Source organism: Antennarius striatus, chromosome 8 (assembly GCF_040054535.1).
Source record: "Antennarius striatus isolate MH-2024 chromosome 8, ASM4005453v1, whole genome shotgun sequence".
Classification (NCBI taxonomy): domain Eukaryota; kingdom Metazoa; phylum Chordata; class Actinopteri; order Lophiiformes; family Antennariidae; genus Antennarius; species Antennarius striatus.
The window spans coordinates 4150376-4169452 of record NC_090783.1 but is presented as its reverse complement, the minus strand read 5'-3'; the positions used below and the strand labels follow the sequence as shown (position 1 = coordinate 4169452).

Genomic DNA, 19077 nt, shown 5'->3' with positions numbered 1-19077 from the left:
CCTGTTAACAACTCCCTCGGCGAGGCAGCAGACATGTCACAGACGTCGGGGGAGCAGGAACAAGCCTCTCTTTGAAGGAATCAGTGTGAAAACCATACTGGTGAATTCAACTCAGGAGAAACGGAGCAACACAGAAGAGGAATAGGTCACTACTCTGATTTTATTCTCATGAAATTCACTTTTTTCAAAACACTTGTGACACGCCGAGCGAGTTTTACATCATATACAAACACAATCACAAACCTGCCATGTTCTCCCTTTTTTGCCTTGCTGTGTGTATTACATATTTTTTAAAAATGACATGAACAGTACATGACAGCACAACCGGTCGTCGGCTAACATCACACGGAGTGTTTTGGCCTCAGCCGCTGTATGGGGACCCACGCCTCAGAAGGTGATGAAATAACTTCAGACGCTCCAAAGGAGATGAGGAATGGGTTGAACACAGACAAGAAGAGTTCTGATGGTGCTGCAACCTGAAAACAAAACAAAACGTAAGATTAGATTAATTTCACTCCCAGAAAGCTGGGGAAACGTTTGCAGCGCTTCAGTGACCCCCAACCAATCCACCTTTTAATTTGTACGTCATTCTGATGATTTCTGGCTCTACTGAGGTTCTCAATTTATTCCTCTCCAACAAAATGACATCTAAGTTTTTGTGTTACCACCATCTGCTGTCCATCTAACTGTCCTCTTTCTTTCTTCGCTTTTGCGTCACTCACCTGAGTCACCTGCCTCAGTTCTGGAACCAGCTGATGAAATAGGTGCAGATGCCGTGGAAGCTCTTCCAGCAGTACTCTGTCGCCAGACGGGCTGCTTTGGACTCCGGATGCTCTGTGGGACGAATCGTGGTCTTCCCAGGCTTGGGAGAAGGTTTCTTTGTCTGGACGCCCTTGCCTGGTTGAGGCTTGACGGGCTGCGGCTTGACAGGTTTAGGAGTGGTGATGGGCTTGGTCTGGGCGGGCGCCACCGGTTTACGCTCCTGCATAGGCTTAGACGGTTTAGGGGTGGTGGTCTTAGGCCAGGAGGCCAGGAAGGTCATCTGGGCCTCATCGGGGTACTTCTTGCACATCTGTGGGCGGTAGATTTTGGCTCCCTGGCAAGCGTGGCTCAGCTTCCTCATGTCCCACATCATCTGGGTGAAGTAGTGGCGAGGGTTGAGGTTGTAGGCGCGGCACAGGTTGGGTTTGCCCTGGAAGTCACAGTAGTAGGTGCGTCCTTGGGTCTGGCCTTGGCTCGGACCTTTGCAGGAGACGCGCAGGCGGGTATAGTCTCCGGCCCCGGACACCACCATGGTGCAGGAGTCTTTGGTTTTGCTGCTGAAGCGGATGGGCTCGTCCCAGATGCTGCGTTGCTGTTGCTGCTGCTGCTGCTTGTTGTCGTTGCTGTTGTTGCTCGTCTGAGCGCTTGACACACAAATAGTCGCCGCCACCATCAGCAGCACTCGCATCAAGGCTCTCATGGTGGTGTCGCCGGTGTTGGTGATGAATGGCTGAGGATATGGGATGGTGTGTCCACAGAAAGGGGTTATAGTGTGCGAGGGTCCGAGCGTGTAGCCGGCTTTATAAAGCTCACGCACACAAAGAAGGCATTATTCAGGTGAGCTGCAGGACTCAAAGTCCTCCTACATCACCCCATCCCTCCAACACCTCAAACACACACGTACACACACACACACACACGGAGACGACATGAGGCTGGAGTTATATGTTCAGGCAGGTGGTGGTAGGGGGAGAGCAGAAACTGAGGGAGGAGGGAAAGGGTCAGTGGGTCTGTGGGAGATGAGGGGGGAAGGAGAGCGGTGAGGCTGAAGGACGGTACACACATGAAACCCAAATTGTAAAAAAAAAAAAGGTTAAAAAAAAGTTGCTAGACATTATATAATCTAACATAGGAGGGTCATTGACTATTGACAAGGAGGTAGAGCAGGAGGAGAGCGCTGGTTGTCTGGAGCCAAGCCGCAGCCTGATACAAAGTTGATCTGTGATCTCATTACAGTCAGTTAGCATAAAGAATCGGTGATGTTGTTCCACAGAAATCATCCAGCAGCTTAGAGATATCAAAGTGAATCAAGCACAAGAATACTCCTGGCTGATGTGGTCAAGAAAGATGATCCTAACAAATCTTTTACAAATCAATAGTTGGATGTTTGATCATTCAGAAAAGTTCTCCAGAAGCTTTCACTTGGTTTTGATGACATTTTGTCTTGTGGTGAATCTCAGCTGGAAGAAAAGTTGATTAAATCTTGAGGCAGATCCGGATACAAACACGGATTCTACAGATCAACTCTTTTAACGTTTTTTCAATTTGCAGGATTGGGCAATTTAAAAAAAACAAATCATGATGTTCCAACACATTTCACAGTTGCATCCAGACCAGGATCAAAATCAAGATATAGGAATTGAAATAGATGTAATGATGAAGTTGTACGTTGTGGTGGTCAATAAGGTTGAGAGAAGGGCAGAGACATTTCATCGGATTTCATGTATTTATGAAAAGTAGAAAATTATATCTGGATGAAAAATACACCTGTAGCTTTTACCGCAAGTAAAGAAATAAAGGCCATGAACTTGTGACTGGGGCGGCACGGTGGTGCAGTGGGTAGCGCTGTCACTGCACAGCAAGGCGGTTCCGGGTTCGCATCCCGCTCTGTGTGGAGTTTGCATGTTCTCCCCGTGTCTGTGTGGGTTCTCTCCAGGTTCTCCAGCTTCCTCCCACCTCCACAAACATGTGCTTCAGGTGGACTGAGCTGTCCAAATTGTCCATAGTGTGTGTGTGTGTGTGTGTGTGTGCATGCTTGTCTGTCCTTCATGAGGATCCACAGTGCACTGGCATCGCGCCCGGGGTGTACCCTTCCTCATGCTGCAATTCTGCCGGGATAGGCTCCATTAACCCGCGATAATGGAGGTTGCAGGTAATGAAGATGAAAGAATGAATGAATGAATTTGTGACAGTCTGCAGAAACAATATGATTAGGATGGAATTCTCAGAATAATCTGTCAGATTTAAACACACACTGAATCAATACATATGATAGCAGATCATCTACGGGCCAACCTGAGGTTCTGACTTTAAAAAACAGGCCTGTATTCAATCACCAGTTAGGTTAAATGAAACAGAAAAGCAGACACTGCTGTCACAGAGTCTAAAATTCCAAATGAACATGGGTTGGAGCGAGTGTGTGCATAGCCTGCTCCTGTGTGCAGACGCATATATGCCCTCGGTGCGTTCAGGAAGTTTACTTTTTATAGCCATCAATCTAGTGAGGAAGAGGAAAAGTTCCCAAGAGGCCGGAATGCAAAGCAAATATGAAACGTGTCTGCAGTACGTCGCCTGGAACAGATGCTTTCCTAAATTAAGTTAGTGTAGTCCTCTTCTGATAGGATGCTACAGTCTCACGCCACCTTAACCACTTCCAAGGCGCCCCCCCACCCCCTCCTTGCCTTGTCGCCACAGCTGCATCTGCATGCATTTAGCAGTACACATGTTACATTAATGTTCCCCTCTTTCCTGTTTTTGCAAGTCGGTTTCTTACGAGGATGGAAATCTGAACACTGCACATATCAGGATGCTCTTGTTTTACCTACCAGGCTAAAACTCATATGTTGAAAGTATATTTTAGGTTGGTCGTGGCCTTCTGCAGCACAGAGATGCCGTCACTTGTGTCAGTGGGTGTTTGAGTTAGAGGACAGTATCCGTACTGTTCATTTATGATCTGTTTATGGAAGAAAAACAACGTGGACACTTCCTGGACTGAACATTTTTATTCACAGATTTGCATCCTCACCACAAACTCCGGCTGTATTGTTGTTATTTTTGTGTAAGTTAATAAACCAGGCCTCCAAATCCACAGAGTTTTATTTATCAAACCACAGGATGGTAAATATATAGAGACCTCTGACACCACAAGAAAATAGGCCCTGCATGACACACAATATTTTGCTTGTTGGATGTATAAAAACATGCTTAGAATGTAACTTGTTATGTTTTTTTAAAAAAGTGTAACCTGTTTTATGCAGTTCTTGAGAGTGAGAAAAACAACAGAATTTCATATCTTAATGCTAACCGCCAAACTACAGGCTAGAGTCTGTTAGCTGGGAATGTTATGTCGCTCTGATCAATCTGAAAAAAAAAGTGACACATGATTTGTAATTTGTCTGAAGAACACATGCTTTCTCTGGTATTAACTTTAAATGTCTGAGGTCTCAAAAACTCCTTGGACCTGAGAAGTGGTTTGAGGACAACATTTCTTGGGACAAAAATATCATTTTGGGATGGATTGCAAAGTGGCTTGTTTTAACTGAGATATATGAAGATTGCTGGTGATGTGTTACGTTCCCTAAATTTCATTTTGTCAACTTTTGGGAACAAACAAACGAATCCCCAGTCAGTGCAATTTGTAAGATGAAAATGTTGGAAGCTATATTACAAATATTCACAATTAAAATAAAGAACTACCACTAAAAAAAACAAAAAAAACTACTTACATCTTATAAAACAAACATTAACAAAAATATATAAAACTTTCAAAAGTTTTGAAAGTGTAAAAAAAAAATTGCAGTCACAGTTCACCGGGTTAAAACTGACAATGTAAATGCAGTGTATTCTCTACAGGTGAAGCTACCTATGCGGGTGTAGATGATGATGCACACGTGACACGCTAGACAGGTGTGGTACCGACGTGACTGGATGCTGTGAGGACGAGAGAACACTTGGTAGATTACGGCTGCCTGGCATAAGAGGTCAGAGTCAAATGGCTTGAAGGGCTGCGATCAGGCGAGACGCCTTCACCACACAGGTCCTGATTGTCGCTGTTCCTCTCTTTGGTTCTTGGAAGTGTTTAATAGAACCGCTTTAGTAACCCTAGAAGTACAGGCTGGGTCATGCAACTGTCAAATAAAGCGGGTTTGATTTGTTATTAGAAAAGAATGAAGGAAACATACCATGAAGGAAATATTAGTTCCAGTTCTCTTGCCCACTGTGGAGATAAAACAAAATGAAACAAACTTTAGTTAATGTTCTAAAAAGTAAAGAATATTTTCTGAAACGTCAGGGAGTTTGTTAGGACAGTGGATAAAAGTGGGAAGAAATTAGTCCAGGTGAGGAAGCACGTAGATAAATTCCGAGACATCAGATGCAAGACACGAGACAGAATCTTCATCTTCAAAAGAATCCATCATGAGCGTCCTTTCCTTTCAAGGTGTGGTGTTTGGACGGATGTCGGCAGATTAAGGATGAAGGACGAAGAAGAGTATGTGGAAAAGATGAAAGGAGAAACCCTCCTCAGGCGGGTTCAGTTGTTAGATGGAGTTAGTGGTGAAGTTGAGGGTGACGGTCGGTACCTCATGGATGATTCCTTCGGGTCACCAGTCGGAGTAGCTCGGGGGAGCAGAGGCCCGAGGGAACCGAGTCAGAGTGTCGGGGTAAGGGGAGCTACATGCACACGCACAGACACACACGTAAGCACACACATCAGGGGAATTCCTTACAAACTGAACATCTGTGGAGAAATGCAGCAAAACGTTCCGCTCTCAAAAATCCCCTTCCGTCAATTACGACCAGCAGCATGCAGGCTGGCAGAGGCGCCACTCACACTCGAGCACAGCAAGGCTTCCGAGGTTAGCACGCATGATTGCCTTTAATAATTTACCCATAATGCATCACAAGAAAGTGGGTGAGAAAGAAAATGACGGCCTCTGTCAAGGAAGGGCTGATGAGCATGCAGCAGAAGGTGATAACGTTAAGATCCATGAATGAAGTTTGTGATTTTTGATGAAATAAAGGATGAAAATGAGAGGAAATCCACAGCCGTAAATGATCTGACACCAAAGAGGGATAGTGAACATGTGAGAGGATGAAAGAAAGCACTAATAGATAAAAATCAAAGTGAAATGAGCCTACCAAATAATAAATTATGTGTGTTTGGACTCACTCCTCAAAGACGTCCTCCGTGTCCATCCGTCTGTAATACTTTGCTAGTTTGACAGAGAAGATGATGCTGGGAATCAGGAGGATGCAGCAGCCTCCCAGACCGAACCAGAACGTGTTCTGGGAAAAAAAAAAAAAAGACGAAGAAAATTTGCTCAACGGAGAAAATTTGCTTAATTCCTGACATTCAAAAAAACAATCTCTAAAAAATAAAAAAATAAATTTCTGGTGTCACAATAATCATATAACTGACCAGTTACTCTATAAAATGAACGTTTAATAGATTTTTGTTAAAAGATGCAGTAGAAGACATTTTAGTAGTAATAGAATTGTAATGTAAAGTATAATAACATTTTATTATTGAGTTATGAGCACTGATGCATTTTAACCAGTGTTTTAATATAACTGCAGTGACTTCTCCGTTTAGACTTTTAATTTGTCAACCAGTTTGAAAAATGCACCTGCAGTTGTACAATAAATGTAATGCAGGAATAAAACACGAATGTTTCATGTGCATGTGTGTGCATCGCTAAGATGTAACTGCAGGGCTTGAGTAAATGTTTTTATTACTTTGAATGACTTGTCAGTGACCTCATTTGATTGTCTTTTGATTCTAGATTCTGGTTGAAACCAAAAAAAATTATGAAGACGCCGTCTTGAGCTCTGAGATCATCAATATTATTGCTGAAAATGTCTGGACATTTAAAAATAAATCTGACACACACACACAAACACACACACAGATAGATGTACAAGAAATATAATCATTAGAAGGCATGAATATGGTAGAACATATGGGCAAGAACACGTGAGCGCACACACGCACATGCACGCACGCACACACACACACACACACACACACACACACACACACACACACACACACACACACACACACACACACACACACACACACACACACCAGGGCTTTGCTGGAGCACCAACACATAAAATATCTGTTTATAAAAAACCTCAGTCTGTGGCTGTTTAGGCTCCCATTAAAGTCAAAAACATGAAATATATATGATATCTAAATATGAGACTTTACAGCTCCCCGGGGTGGGAGTGAAAAATTGATGTGTGTTTAACTCCCTACACCTCCTCAGAAGAGACCTTAACTCTTGTCAGTGTGTGTGAGGGTACACACTGTTCTCACACTGACTCCACAGAGTCCCTCAAATCATTCAAAAGCTGTTTATACGTCTCAGCGAGATCCAAATACACGTGGACAACATGTACTGTACAAACAGCTGTGGAAGGAATCAATGCACCGCAGACACACACACACACACACACACACACACATACACACACAGAGACACACATACACACACACAGCCTTACCACTGAATCGATGATGAAACTGCATGCTACGATCTCCATGCTGTCCACAATGTTACTGATGGGTTTACACTGGGCTACTTCTGCGGTCAGCTGTGAGGAAACACACACATAATTACAGTATACGTTTTAAAAAAAAACCCACAAACAGATTATACAGCATCACCGATTGTTATCAAAGCTTAGATCAGAACTTTTATGTGCCACCTGAACACTTTGTCTCGTTTATTGAGCACACTTACCGAGTTTCTCACCCATTCTGTGTACTGCTTGAAGTATCCCACCAAACTCTCCACGTAGCCTTTGGTTTCCTACACACCAACAAAGAAGAAAGCAGGAGTCAGTGTGTGTGCAGATTGTTAGGGTTTAGAAGTCGGTAACACGGATAAAGATGATTTGACCTGTTTCACCACATGAGAGGCGTTGTGAGTGATGAGATACTCTGACGCATCAATCGCACTTAGGATATTGGTGACCTTGACCTAAACGACAGAAAGACGTTTTTATTTACCATAATACAACTGTATTTTGTGCTCGAGGGTTCCGGTTGGTTTTGTTTCTTACCGGAAGGTCGCTGGACATCCTCTGAAGCTGTCTGATGCTCTGGCTCAGTGTGCTCTGTGGGAGAAGACCAGGGCTTACCCAGTGAAACACACCTAAACACTCACTGACACCGACACCGTCACATGAACATGAACAACAACACTAGGGCACACACACACACACAGTCAGATTTTTTGTGTACAAACAGCGGCTTACCCGCGCTTTGACATATTTCTGTCACCATTTAATAGAAGAAAAACAGAGAACAAGAAAGTTGAAGGTGTATCCGGATAGACACAAGCTTACTAAACTTTTTAACTATAGTTGTGCAAAAATCACATAACAACATGTTTGTTCATGAAATGATTCCCGTTATAAGATGTTTGAGTGAAAAACTCCACGTTCTTTTACATTAATAGAGGAAAAGGTTGCTTTTGGACAGATCAGAGGTTCTGTGTGTGTTTTATTGTGTGTATTTTGTTGTGTGTATTTAATTGTGTGCTATGGTTGATGTGCTCACCATTGCTTGCTCCATGGGAACCACCTGTTCTCTGTGGATCTGCCTGATGCTGCTGGCGTGTCCTTTCAGTGCATTTTCCAGAGCCCCACGTGGCTGTAAACAAACAAACAAACAGGCCCCAAACAAAGTGAAGAAGAAGCAGCAGTCTGTCCAGGAAGTAGATTCATTTATTTTTGTATAGTTAGGCAATGTTTTTTTTTCTTCTTTTTTTGCGGCACCTATGCATACTAACCGTCTAGTGGAATGTTCCACATGCCTTTAAATTCCACATTTCCTGTATTAATGTATATCTGTGCAATATGTGTGTGTGTGTGTGTGTGTGTGTGTGTGTGTGTGTGTGTGTGTGTGTGTGTGTGTGTGTGTTCAAGGTAAATGGACAACTTGTTCAGACCAGCACCCCATGATGCATAACTATTTCACATCCAGAGAGGCGCATTAAAGAATATTTTTTATGCCACTTCGTAACGCTACACTTTTAAGATGTTAAAAAATATGATTTAAAATAAATAAAACCATCAAAATTAGTAGATTGTAGATGAATAGGATAAATTAAAGGTGAATGAATGAACAACTAACTGCAGCAGTACTGTAAATAGAATATGCATAGCTTCCTCCAGTAGATTCCTGTTGATGTCATTTGAGAATGTTTTAAAACTATTGCAGATATCATGTTTTTTTTGGGTTTCGTGACATTTGAATGTTAACAGCAACAACATAATGAATGTTATTTGTGGGGAATGTAGTTCAGGAACTCACCAGATTGTCAGTCTGAGCCTCAAGGTCAGCAGAGAAGGACAAGAGATCCACAACGGTGACTCCTTTAATTACCTAAATATAAAAAAATAATGTTCATAATTCATGCATATAGTGAAGATAACGTCGAAAGTTCTTTTCACACACACAGATTACCTCAGCCAGGTAGGCGTCAAAGTCAATCTGTCCAACTCCAGAGTTGGCGAAGTTGATGAGGTTGTCTCTGCCGGCCTGCTCCAGCAGCGAGATGTCCTGCAGGTCGACCTGAACGCCTTCCAACACTTTGGCCAGATCCTTGTTGTACTGTTGTGAAACCCAAATTAAAAACTCTTCATTACATAGTTAAGCTTCCTGCCCCCTCGTCATCCTCGTGATGGATGTGTAGAAACGATCAGGTGTTCCTGCAGCGGGACGCTCACCACTGTTCTGTTCAGGAAGGAGTTGATGTTGAACATGGTCTCCAGCTGCAGAGCGTGGTACAAACCATTGTTCTCATGACACTCCCTGTGACACAACAATTACATTTTAGTGATATTAAAAGTAAATCTGGATTTGTTTTAGATTTTATTTATAAATGTGGGAAACAGGATTTTATCAACATAATCTGCCGCAAAAACAAGTTTTATCTTGACTATGATAAAGCTCTCAATTCTTTCTCTTCATTTTGTGTTCGAAAATGTTCAATGTTAATTAAGTCCTGTAAATTACAGAATGTAACGTCTCATTGGAGCTTTTAGAATTCAAAACCAACAGACAAATAAAAGAATAAAAGAACGTACAGCATTCATTGATGATATGTTACCTGTACATGCTTCCTATGGTCAAGTCAATGTTCGGATTCTGAAACAGCATCCCAGGCAGGAAGTTCTTCTTAGCCGGATGAACCAGGAATGGTGTATCTATAATCTAGACACACAGACACACACACACACATAGATGCATATTCATTGCAATTTTGCGAAGACAAAGGCAGAGATGGATTGAAGCAGAACGATTCAAAGAGGGCGGAGACTCTTCAGTACCGAGAACAGCTGTCGATTGGCCAGCGGTTCACACACCAGCTTCTCCACGTTGCCTCCAACGACAAACAGGGCGGTCACCATGGCCATCAGCATCCAGGCAAAAATGAAAGAGAATCCCACCCCACTGAGTGAGGAAGAGATTAACACTATTAAGATTATTTTTTTTGGTTCAGTTTTATCTAATGACAGAATTCAGGTTCATGTTTGAAGCTTGTGGCTCAGTTCTAAGTAGCTCGTAACCTCATGAAGCATGAGCATGAGCAATTCCAGACTTTTTTTAAAATACAGATTAAAGTGTGTCAGTAAGAAATCACAACTGCATCTCAGGTGATAATCTCAGATGAACAACAAGTACCAGCAAATCACAGCACTAAAGGTAGGATTAGGAAAACTATCTGGGAAAAATGGAAATATATCTCTCAAATATCTCTGCATCTACATTTTAATTGTTGCCATAGTTACATACGCCATTAGCAGGTTGCCCCCTGTATTTGAGAGACATCCTCGGGTCGTCGGTGTAGCTTGCTTGTCGTAGCCGCAGGTGCCGCACAGAAGCCCGAGGATGTTGAAGGCAAGAACCAGGACGACCATGCAGAGTACCGCCACGCAGCCGATCCACCTGTCACACACACACACACACACACACACACAAGCACAGGAACATGCATTGATGACCCTAAAACAGGCAGTTAAACTTGTGGAGGTGGTAGAGTCCTGTTCCAACAACCCGATAGTTAGATAGAAATATAAATACGTATGCACATACCTGTAGAAGTCTATCTGGTCCACCTGAGGGTAATAGGACTCAATGTTTTTCTGTCCATTGTTGAGGAAAATGGTGAAATTCGCCAGAGAAGCTTCCACTGGAAACATCTTGGCAAAGTTGTTGATTTCTGTGCCGATTTTGTCCAGCATGGTTTTTACTCCTACAAACACAAACCATAGATATAGAGGCCAGCAGCAAGGATTGGAGCAGGTTTACATGAACTGGAACACCTGTTGACTTTGGCAGCGACACATTTGACAATCAGAAAGGGACGGCACGGGACTTACGAGGAAGAGCTGTGATTTCATCGTTTGCAAGCGTGAAGAAACGTAGAAGAGAATAGAAAATATGAAAGTGAAAGACTGCAGGACGACTGCAGAGAGGAACAAACAAATAAATTGGTACCTGAGATGATGTTTTTAGTCTGTTCTTTAACCAGTCTCGGTGTGTCGTTGAAGGACGAGTAACCCTGGAGGAGAGAAAAAGTGATTCTGATATATTACTTGAACACATGTGTGTTTCCTGAAGTGTTACTGTTAAAAATGGCGACAGAGGCTAACCTTCTGCACAATATTGCTGAGGTCTGTTCTCAGGACAGTGTTGACATTGGCCAGGGCGTTACTGACATCTGGGAGCTGACGGAGAAGAAACATAGGAAATGTGGCACGACAATCACGATAAATGCTCCTTTTCATTCATTTCTGTTTCTTGGTACCCTGGAGAAGTCAGCGTTGACCACCAGCTGCGACAGGGTGGAGCGGATGGAGTTGCAGGTGTGAGACACAGCCCCGTTGGTGCAGGCGGGGTCCGACAGGGTGTTGGAGAGGGAGGAACGCTCGTCTGATAAACTGGCCTTAAGCTTCACTGTTCCATCCTGAAGAACCTCCAAGGAGGAGCTGACGTTCTCCAGGGCCTCTTTGGTCTCCCGCATCGCTAACAAGGAGAGGAACACGACAATTAAATCTACATTTTAACAGTTATTTTCAAATAACTGGTGAGCCTTGAGGGATTTATGTTCAGAGTCACAATTCACGCACTACAACAGATCGGTAATGACAACACAACACTGACTCTGACCAGAGACGACAGCAGCTCAAGGTCAGGATCTATAGTATCTGTAACACCCAGGAATGCACTGACACCAAATCACCAGCACTGAAAGACTGACCCCAGATCAGCTGTAATTACCTTTGATGGCATTCTCAACTTTGGCTTTAGATAAAAGGAATTGTGAAGGAATCAGAAAGGAAAAAGGTTCAAGTTAAAAATACTGATGATGCACCCTGAAGGCACGCAGCAGGACAAGGAAAGGCAAGAAACGTACGACTGCTTATAGAAAAGAAATCCCTTCATTCAATTCTACAAGAGAAGTTTGGAAATTTGTCCTAAAATATAACAAAAAATAATGAATTTCCACTTTAATTCTAACATCAGAGAGTTTTAAGATGGAAATAACATGAAAAGCCATCATTATCTCGTGGCTCATGTAAAACGTGCCGTGTCGGTGTACTAATGGAGCAAACAGGACTTCATGTTACATAATCCTGTGTTTTACCTCCTGCCATTCGCAATGCAGTGTCCAGTGAGGGAACCACCTCTTTCTCCAGCTGACTGTGGATCCTCCCACCCAGCAAGGGTCCGATGTCTGTCAGGACACATGGAAAGATTGACTGCATGATAGCACTACATTTATGCACGGGTCGATACCTGCAAAGGAAGCCGGACATCAGGTAAATACTGCGTGCAAACAGCTGGAGGTCAACTTACTGTCGAGTTCTGACAGGACTTTGTTCTTTGCTGTGGTGTACTGAGCAGTCAGGTATTCAATTTGCTGAAATAAGAGACAAATTTTTATCGAAGTTGCACACAAAAAAAGTGCGTGTGTGTGTGTGTGTGTGTGTGTTTGTGTGTGCACACGTGTGAGGATTTACCGCAGGTGTGTTGTTAGCAAACGTCCTCAGGTCTCTCATGTTGGTGTTGATAAATCGTCGTGTGCTCTTAATCTGTGTGCTGACATTATGGTTCGCAGCATAGGCAATTAGTACTCCTAGACTGAAACACACACAGACACACACACACACACACACACACACACACACACACACACACACACACACACATTGAGATAAATAGAGTGACCGGTATTCACCAGCAGAGGGCAGCGATGCCTCAATAACATGAATTAAGCTTCATCAACGACTCACTGGGGATGTGGTTGAGCCACATTTCTACAGCAGATTTTAAGATTGTGTTTATTTCGCTTGATTTTTTATTTCCTTCGACATCTGACTCAAGATCAGATGAATTAAATGTCATTACTGAGAGAAATCATTACAGACACATTCCAGTACAGTGTGAGAATGCTAAAGTGCTTTATTACTTTAGCATTCTCACAATGTAGGGACGCATGCGTATCTGAAGGTGGAAGCGCTCATTCACACAGAGAGGCCTCTTAGGGTCAGGGGGGGGTGATATCAGTAACATCTAACTGTCCTGCAGTTTGGGTTTCATTTCTGACAGAGCACCTGTCTCCTCCACAGCAGGTAAGCTGCTCCGAGGTTCAGGTGAGCACATGTGGTGAAACGGAAGCTCCACGGATTCGATAAATGAATCACATACCAAAATTTATAGAAGGGTTACTGATAATGTTGACATGGAATAAACTAATTTTAGGAGCCAATAACATTAAATACACTCAATAAAACTATAGACACAGGACACTTGTTTGGTATCCAAGTTCAAATGAAAACTATTTGACTTTTCTATCCAATAAAAAGTTTTATTTATAATTTAGTTTTCTTTACACTTAAAATGTTAATCAATATCAGTGAGGGTTTCCTCTTTGTCAGCAGGTGTGTTTCACCTTGGAAAAAAATTAAAATCTATCGATAAAGAATGCATTCCATATATTCATTTTTTATTTGATGTACTGATCGATGCTCTAGGTGTTTGATTAGGGTCTGTGGAGCGTTGGTCCACTCCTCCTCAACCCTCAGTGATTGTATGATTTTGCTGGATATTGGCTGGAACACTCTGTTCATGGTGTCACTAGCGAACCCCTCGCCCCCACCATCTGGTAGAGAACTGAAGTCTGTGATGAGTTTCACAAGGGAGAAGCGCTCACTAGCATGGATTTAAACTAATGTAAAAAAAAAGTCATTTTGGGCTTTTATACAGAAGATTAAAACATTGTCAGTGGGGTGACAACGACTCATCACAGAATGACAACATCATTTGTCTTCTTCATAAACGCTGACAAACTACATGACGACTCACATGATAAAGATAGACGTGGCGATGAGGGAGGCGGTGTAGAAGCCTCTCTGACAGTCGACATTCTTCCTCTGTCTCTGGTGCATCTCCCCTCCACAGTTCTCACAGCACCGACACACACAGAAACACATGCCAATGATGGGGGTGAGGACCAGGAACACCACGCCGATGGCCACACAAATGAGGAATCCAGCCTCGTAGTAGAGCGACTGCAGAATTCAGACCAAAACGTTCCACTCGTCACATCGTTTCTGAGACTCTGTGTGACAGTTTGGAATGTGTTGTGAGATTACCTGAAGCAAGAGGACCACGTTTTCTGGCTGAATCCACAAAGTGCATCCGCATCAATGCATGCAGATGCACAGTTTGCAGGAAAATCCACAGAAGGAAAAAAGACAAAACAAAAACAGTCAGTGTGACATTCTGTTGAGAAGATGCTCAGAATTCCTATTTCTAAAGGGAGACATGAAGGTAACGGAAAGACATTCTCTGTGTCTTTTAAATTTACTAAATATTCATTCCTTATAATTTAAGAAACTAAATCAAACGTACCTTTCTCCATTCCTCTATTTTGATTCCTCCCATATTTTGTTGGATAACTTTAACAATCAGATCTGAAAAAAACAACAACAGAAAACCAGAACAGATATGAAGGCGCTTCAGCACCGGTGTGAAAAACACACACAAATCTGTTTATGAGCAGGAAACTGATTATTAGGACTCGGTCCTGATTTCAGAGTTTCGTGGATGTATTTCATCATGAATGAAACAGTGGCGTGTTTGTTGGCGGCGGTTTGAACAGCCAGCTGTCAGAGTGTTTATGTGGGTCAGCCAACATTAAGCCTACCTGCACAGGGGTTCACCCACGATGTTACTCAACAGGTAAACACTGATTCCTTTACAGACACACACACACACGCACGCGTGCACGCACGCACACACAAACTCTAGCATTACCAGCAACAAAAAATGATGGGTTTATTTAAATGCATATGACAAACAGAGGGAGGCCAGGTTAGCATGTAGACGCTGATGCATCCGTCTCTGCTGCCTTCTGCCAACCTGCTGACCAAATATCAGGTTACAGCCATACATGACAGAGAAATGCAGCAAATACATCTGACAAGCAAAAATGAGGATATATCATTTAGTACTAATTATCTATCATCACATTTGCTGATTATAATGCTTTAAAGGTGTTTGCTTCGTTGATTTCATATCAACATATCTTAGTTTTACATTAGCACCATCAAAATAAATAGAAAAAAGTGACAAAGTAATTGAACATTTGTTTGGGCTAAGTAATGACTTTTGACATGACTAATTCCTGAAATATTGGATGTAAATGAATAGTAAACTAGTCTAATGAAGATTTTCTGGTGAGCAAAAGGAAGATTTTTGGTGATAATCCTCTCGTAGCTGTTGGATGATGGTTGCTTTGACTGCTGTGAACACACGTTTCACCTGGAGAAGACCTCAGCCTGTCAAGCAGGGTGAAGCTGTAGCACAATAGCACATGGATTCTACCTGCTGTCCCTCAGCTACTTAGTTAGCATTAGCAACAGGGAGGCAGAGCTTAGAAAGCTTAGTTCACTGACCGAGTATGAGAGGTAGTTACTGTAAATGAAAGGAATTAGACGAGAAAGGATGAAGAGACCGCAGCCCAACTTGAACTCATGACTGCTGGGAGAGGAACTGAATATTTATAGATGCATGCATATAGCAGGTAATTAGATAATCTAAGGCCTATAAAGTCACACCAGGTGGACCCATCAGTGTCTAAACAACATATTATCAGAGTGACAAACAACTAAAAACTATCAACAAGGCTGCTATTAGCTGTTAAGATATATAAGCAGAACCTTCTTACGGTAATGTGTAAATATAGGCTGGCACAATCCTCTACGCTGACCTAGTCTAAGAGATTACTGACAGGCATGGACAAAGCTTTCTGCAACTCAACAACACACACCTACACCTTTAAAGTAAGGAAACAATTTCACACACAAGACACAGAAATCTTAAAGCTTTGAACAAATCTTTGCATCCCTCCCCTTTTCGAAAGTGAGCAAACTAACATGAAACCTACTTAAGTTTCAATATGCATATTTTATTAAATAAGCTCAATGAAAAGTAGTTTTTATAAACGCATGAATGACGTCTCGCCTAAAAAGGTAAAATAAAAAATGGTTTATTAACAGTGTTCTCCGACACAGCCTTGATAGGCTGCACACAGATTACAGAACAGACATCTTGGAGCCCATAGTGTGGGGGAGAACACCGTGACCATGTCAAGGTTTGATGATAAATCTATTCAGCAGTCAAGTCTGTAGGAGAAATCTTGATTACAAGTGGGAAAATATTATGGAAAATGAATCATTAAACTTATATTATAAATTTCCGACTGAATTCTGCTCTGCAGGTTCATTCATGCTTCTCTTTTGCTGATCTGATTTCAGACATTAACCCCTGATCAATAACTTTTCCTCCTGCCGCCACACGGTAATTAAAGCAAACATAGAAATAACAGGATTCTGACCCACTTTCAGTTTGTGTCAGAATGTGTACTTCAGCATGTGTGTGGGTGTGTGTGTGTGTGTGTGAGACAATGCCATCTGTAGTTGTGATAGCCATACAGTGCTAGCATTAGCACTGTGGATGCTAATCCTCTAATCTCTCCGGGGTGTATCAGAGGGATAAGACGCTGCCTCTTTACAGCGAGAGTCCACAAAGTGTCCTGTCCACAGAGACACCCTCCACACATATTTGGTTCGAGTGAGTCCAGAACCAGTCATGACTGATGATGAGCTTGCTGATTTTTGGGGGGAAAACAAACCTTGATGAGTTAAAACAGCAGAAATAACATGACTGTCTTCACGTTTGCTCATTGGTTCTTTTATAACCCGTTAATTCACCTCTGAAGGATGATTGTGCTGCTTTCCCCCCCCCCAATGAATGTGATTTTCCAACCTGAACCAATAGCTTTGCTTGATGGTGTGTTACCATTGGTGGACATGATGCTGGGGGGTGTGCAACACCACATCCAGGTGGTCTCTACCTGTACCTGCTTGTAGCACTGAATCATGCTGGAAAGTCCCCAGCAGCAGCAGCATATGGTCCAATGGATTAAGGTATTATGCAGTGATGCAGGTGACTGAGAAAGCCTCTTCTAATCGCTGATCTGCTAATTGATTACCCAGCCAGTGGCTCTAACTCTGGACACCAAAATGGCAGCAACTTAAAACCTTCAATCCTATTGCACTGTCCTCCAACGTGACCACACATAGTTGTGCTTTTAGCAACAAACAAACCACTTAAGGTGTGTAGTATCACCACAATCGCACCACAAGGGGACAGGGATGCTACTTTCACCATGTTTCTACTGGTTACATCCCAAAACTGATCAATTTGTGATCACTTTAGTCATGTAAATGCACCAAGGAGATAATTGGTGATACATGACCGCCATTGATCTCACTAATCGGTCATATTGTTGGTTAATGAGATCAACAAGCAGACATCATCAGAACAACTACATGGAAGGTTATTTTAGAAGAAGCTGTTTTAATTAAGAGACAGGAAGTGAAACCAAACACTGACAGGTGAGCTGTTAGTGCTTTGCTTACAGACGTGCATGTTAATGGAAAAGTTTTCACAATCAAAGCTACTGTTAAAACTAGGATTTTTCAATTCAGTTCAAATCAATTCAAAAAACTTTATTATCATATACCACAAATGCATCTCCCCCCAGCTCTTCAGCTGGCCTTTAAATACACTTTATACCGTTTTGATGCACCTCTCTGTTCACTATTCATTAGCATTTATAACATGCACTTATTAATTCTTAATTAACAAGTTGAGAAGGCGTAGGTTTACATCAGCTTATGCTTCAACCTACTCCTTTTTATGACATATGAGAATCATTTTTTTGACTATTGTTATTGGTTTTGTCTATACTTTGTTTTTCTGTTCAGTCTATTTTGTTGTTTTACCACCATATGTATAAAAATAAAAAAAGCATTCATTCATTAACTTTTAATCTCACATTTTATAGACTAAATGCCTCTTTTCTGTAATTTTGTCATATTTTTCTGCTGGAATTTTTTTATGCAGCATGAATAAAAATTCAATTATTATTAATAATAATTAATTCATTCTAAACTAAACATCCTGGTGGAAGTTAGAAAACATGACAATAAAACTAGTCGTGAAAAATAAAAATGAAAGTGAAGAATTCCCTGTGAGGAATGGAGATGGGGATGAAGGACATGATGAGGAAGAGGAGGGTGGGGGGGGTGGTAATCTCACCTTTGGGGAAGGAGTGCGGTTGAACAACGTAGAGGAAAGCATGGACAATGTGGAAGAGGAGCCCCACGGCCCCCGGCTCGTAGTAAGCGTGGGTGTCATAAACTGCAGCCGGCACAAACCCAAAGTCCAGCGGCTCGACCGGCGGAGGAGACCTCTGTCTGCGGGAGTCCGCGCGCACCTCCGCGGGTACCGAGCCCCTCTCCTCCGGCTGCTGCTCGCCACATGTGGCCCCCCAGTAGAGCAGAAGGACCAGCCACCGTATCCACAACATGTCTCCGAAAAGTCCTGCTCTGAACAGAACAAATTAAATAAAAGAAAGAAATTCCCGAGCCGTGGTTCGTTCTTTCTTCGGGCTGGAGGGGGATGGAGAGGTGGGGGGGGAAGGACACCTGCTCCACTGGATAGTTTAATCCCCGCAGCTCAGAAACAACAGTCCAAAGGAAAAGTTCCGAACTTCACATCAACAGTCGCGGTTCTGGTCCGTTAGCTCATCGCGTCCCGGTCCGGACTCCTCACAGACATTCTCCCGGAGGTCTCCGGCGTCTCAGGGGACCAAACAGCCGAGGATGTGCTCGCTTTTCTCGGTGTCCTCAACTCGCACCGTCCGCTGGTTTAGTCTGACG

The 19077-nt window shown here is 42.7% G+C and overlaps 2 protein-coding genes across 11 annotated transcripts; both read right to left on the bottom strand.

Moving 5' to 3' along the window:
* Positions 1-150: 150 nt before the first annotated feature.
* Positions 151-1646, bottom strand: fgfbp2b (fibroblast growth factor binding protein 2b). Its single transcript, XM_068322314.1, has 2 exons — positions 723-1646; positions 151-476 (listed from the first exon to the last, which is right to left on the bottom strand). Exon 1 carries the CDS (start codon positions 1460-1462, stop codon positions 737-739), a length of 726 nt encoding a protein of 241 aa, XP_068178415.1. The 5' UTR covers positions 1463-1646; the 3' UTR covers positions 151-476; positions 723-736.
* Positions 1647-3745: 2099 nt separating this feature from the next.
* On the bottom strand, positions 3746-19076 carry prom1b (prominin 1 b). 10 transcript variants are annotated; one of them, XM_068322645.1, is made up of 29 exons: positions 18455-19076; positions 14699-14760; positions 14440-14466; positions 14150-14355; positions 12805-12925; positions 12641-12704; positions 12429-12518; positions 12062-12085; positions 11589-11806; positions 11434-11508; positions 11279-11342; positions 11161-11169; positions 10874-11033; positions 10574-10726; positions 10108-10231; positions 9888-9991; positions 9505-9589; positions 9242-9388; positions 9089-9160; positions 8333-8425; positions 8029-8046; positions 7834-7887; positions 7671-7751; positions 7512-7580; positions 7273-7362; positions 5933-6048; positions 5343-5433; positions 4944-4978; positions 3746-4863 (listed from the first exon to the last, which is right to left on the bottom strand). In XM_068322645.1, the coding sequence occupies exons 1-27, from the start codon at positions 18723-18725 to the stop codon at positions 5364-5366; spliced, it is 2667 nt and encodes an 888-aa protein (XP_068178746.1). In that variant the 5' UTR covers positions 18726-19076; the 3' UTR covers positions 3746-4863; positions 4944-4978; positions 5343-5363. The 10 variants fall into 10 exon arrangements, with proteins under 10 accessions (XP_068178746.1, XP_068178747.1, XP_068178754.1 ...); XM_068322646.1 differs by having other exon boundaries at positions 3746-4829; XM_068322653.1 differs by lacking the exon at positions 5343-5433.
* Position 19077: the final 1 nt, after the last annotated feature.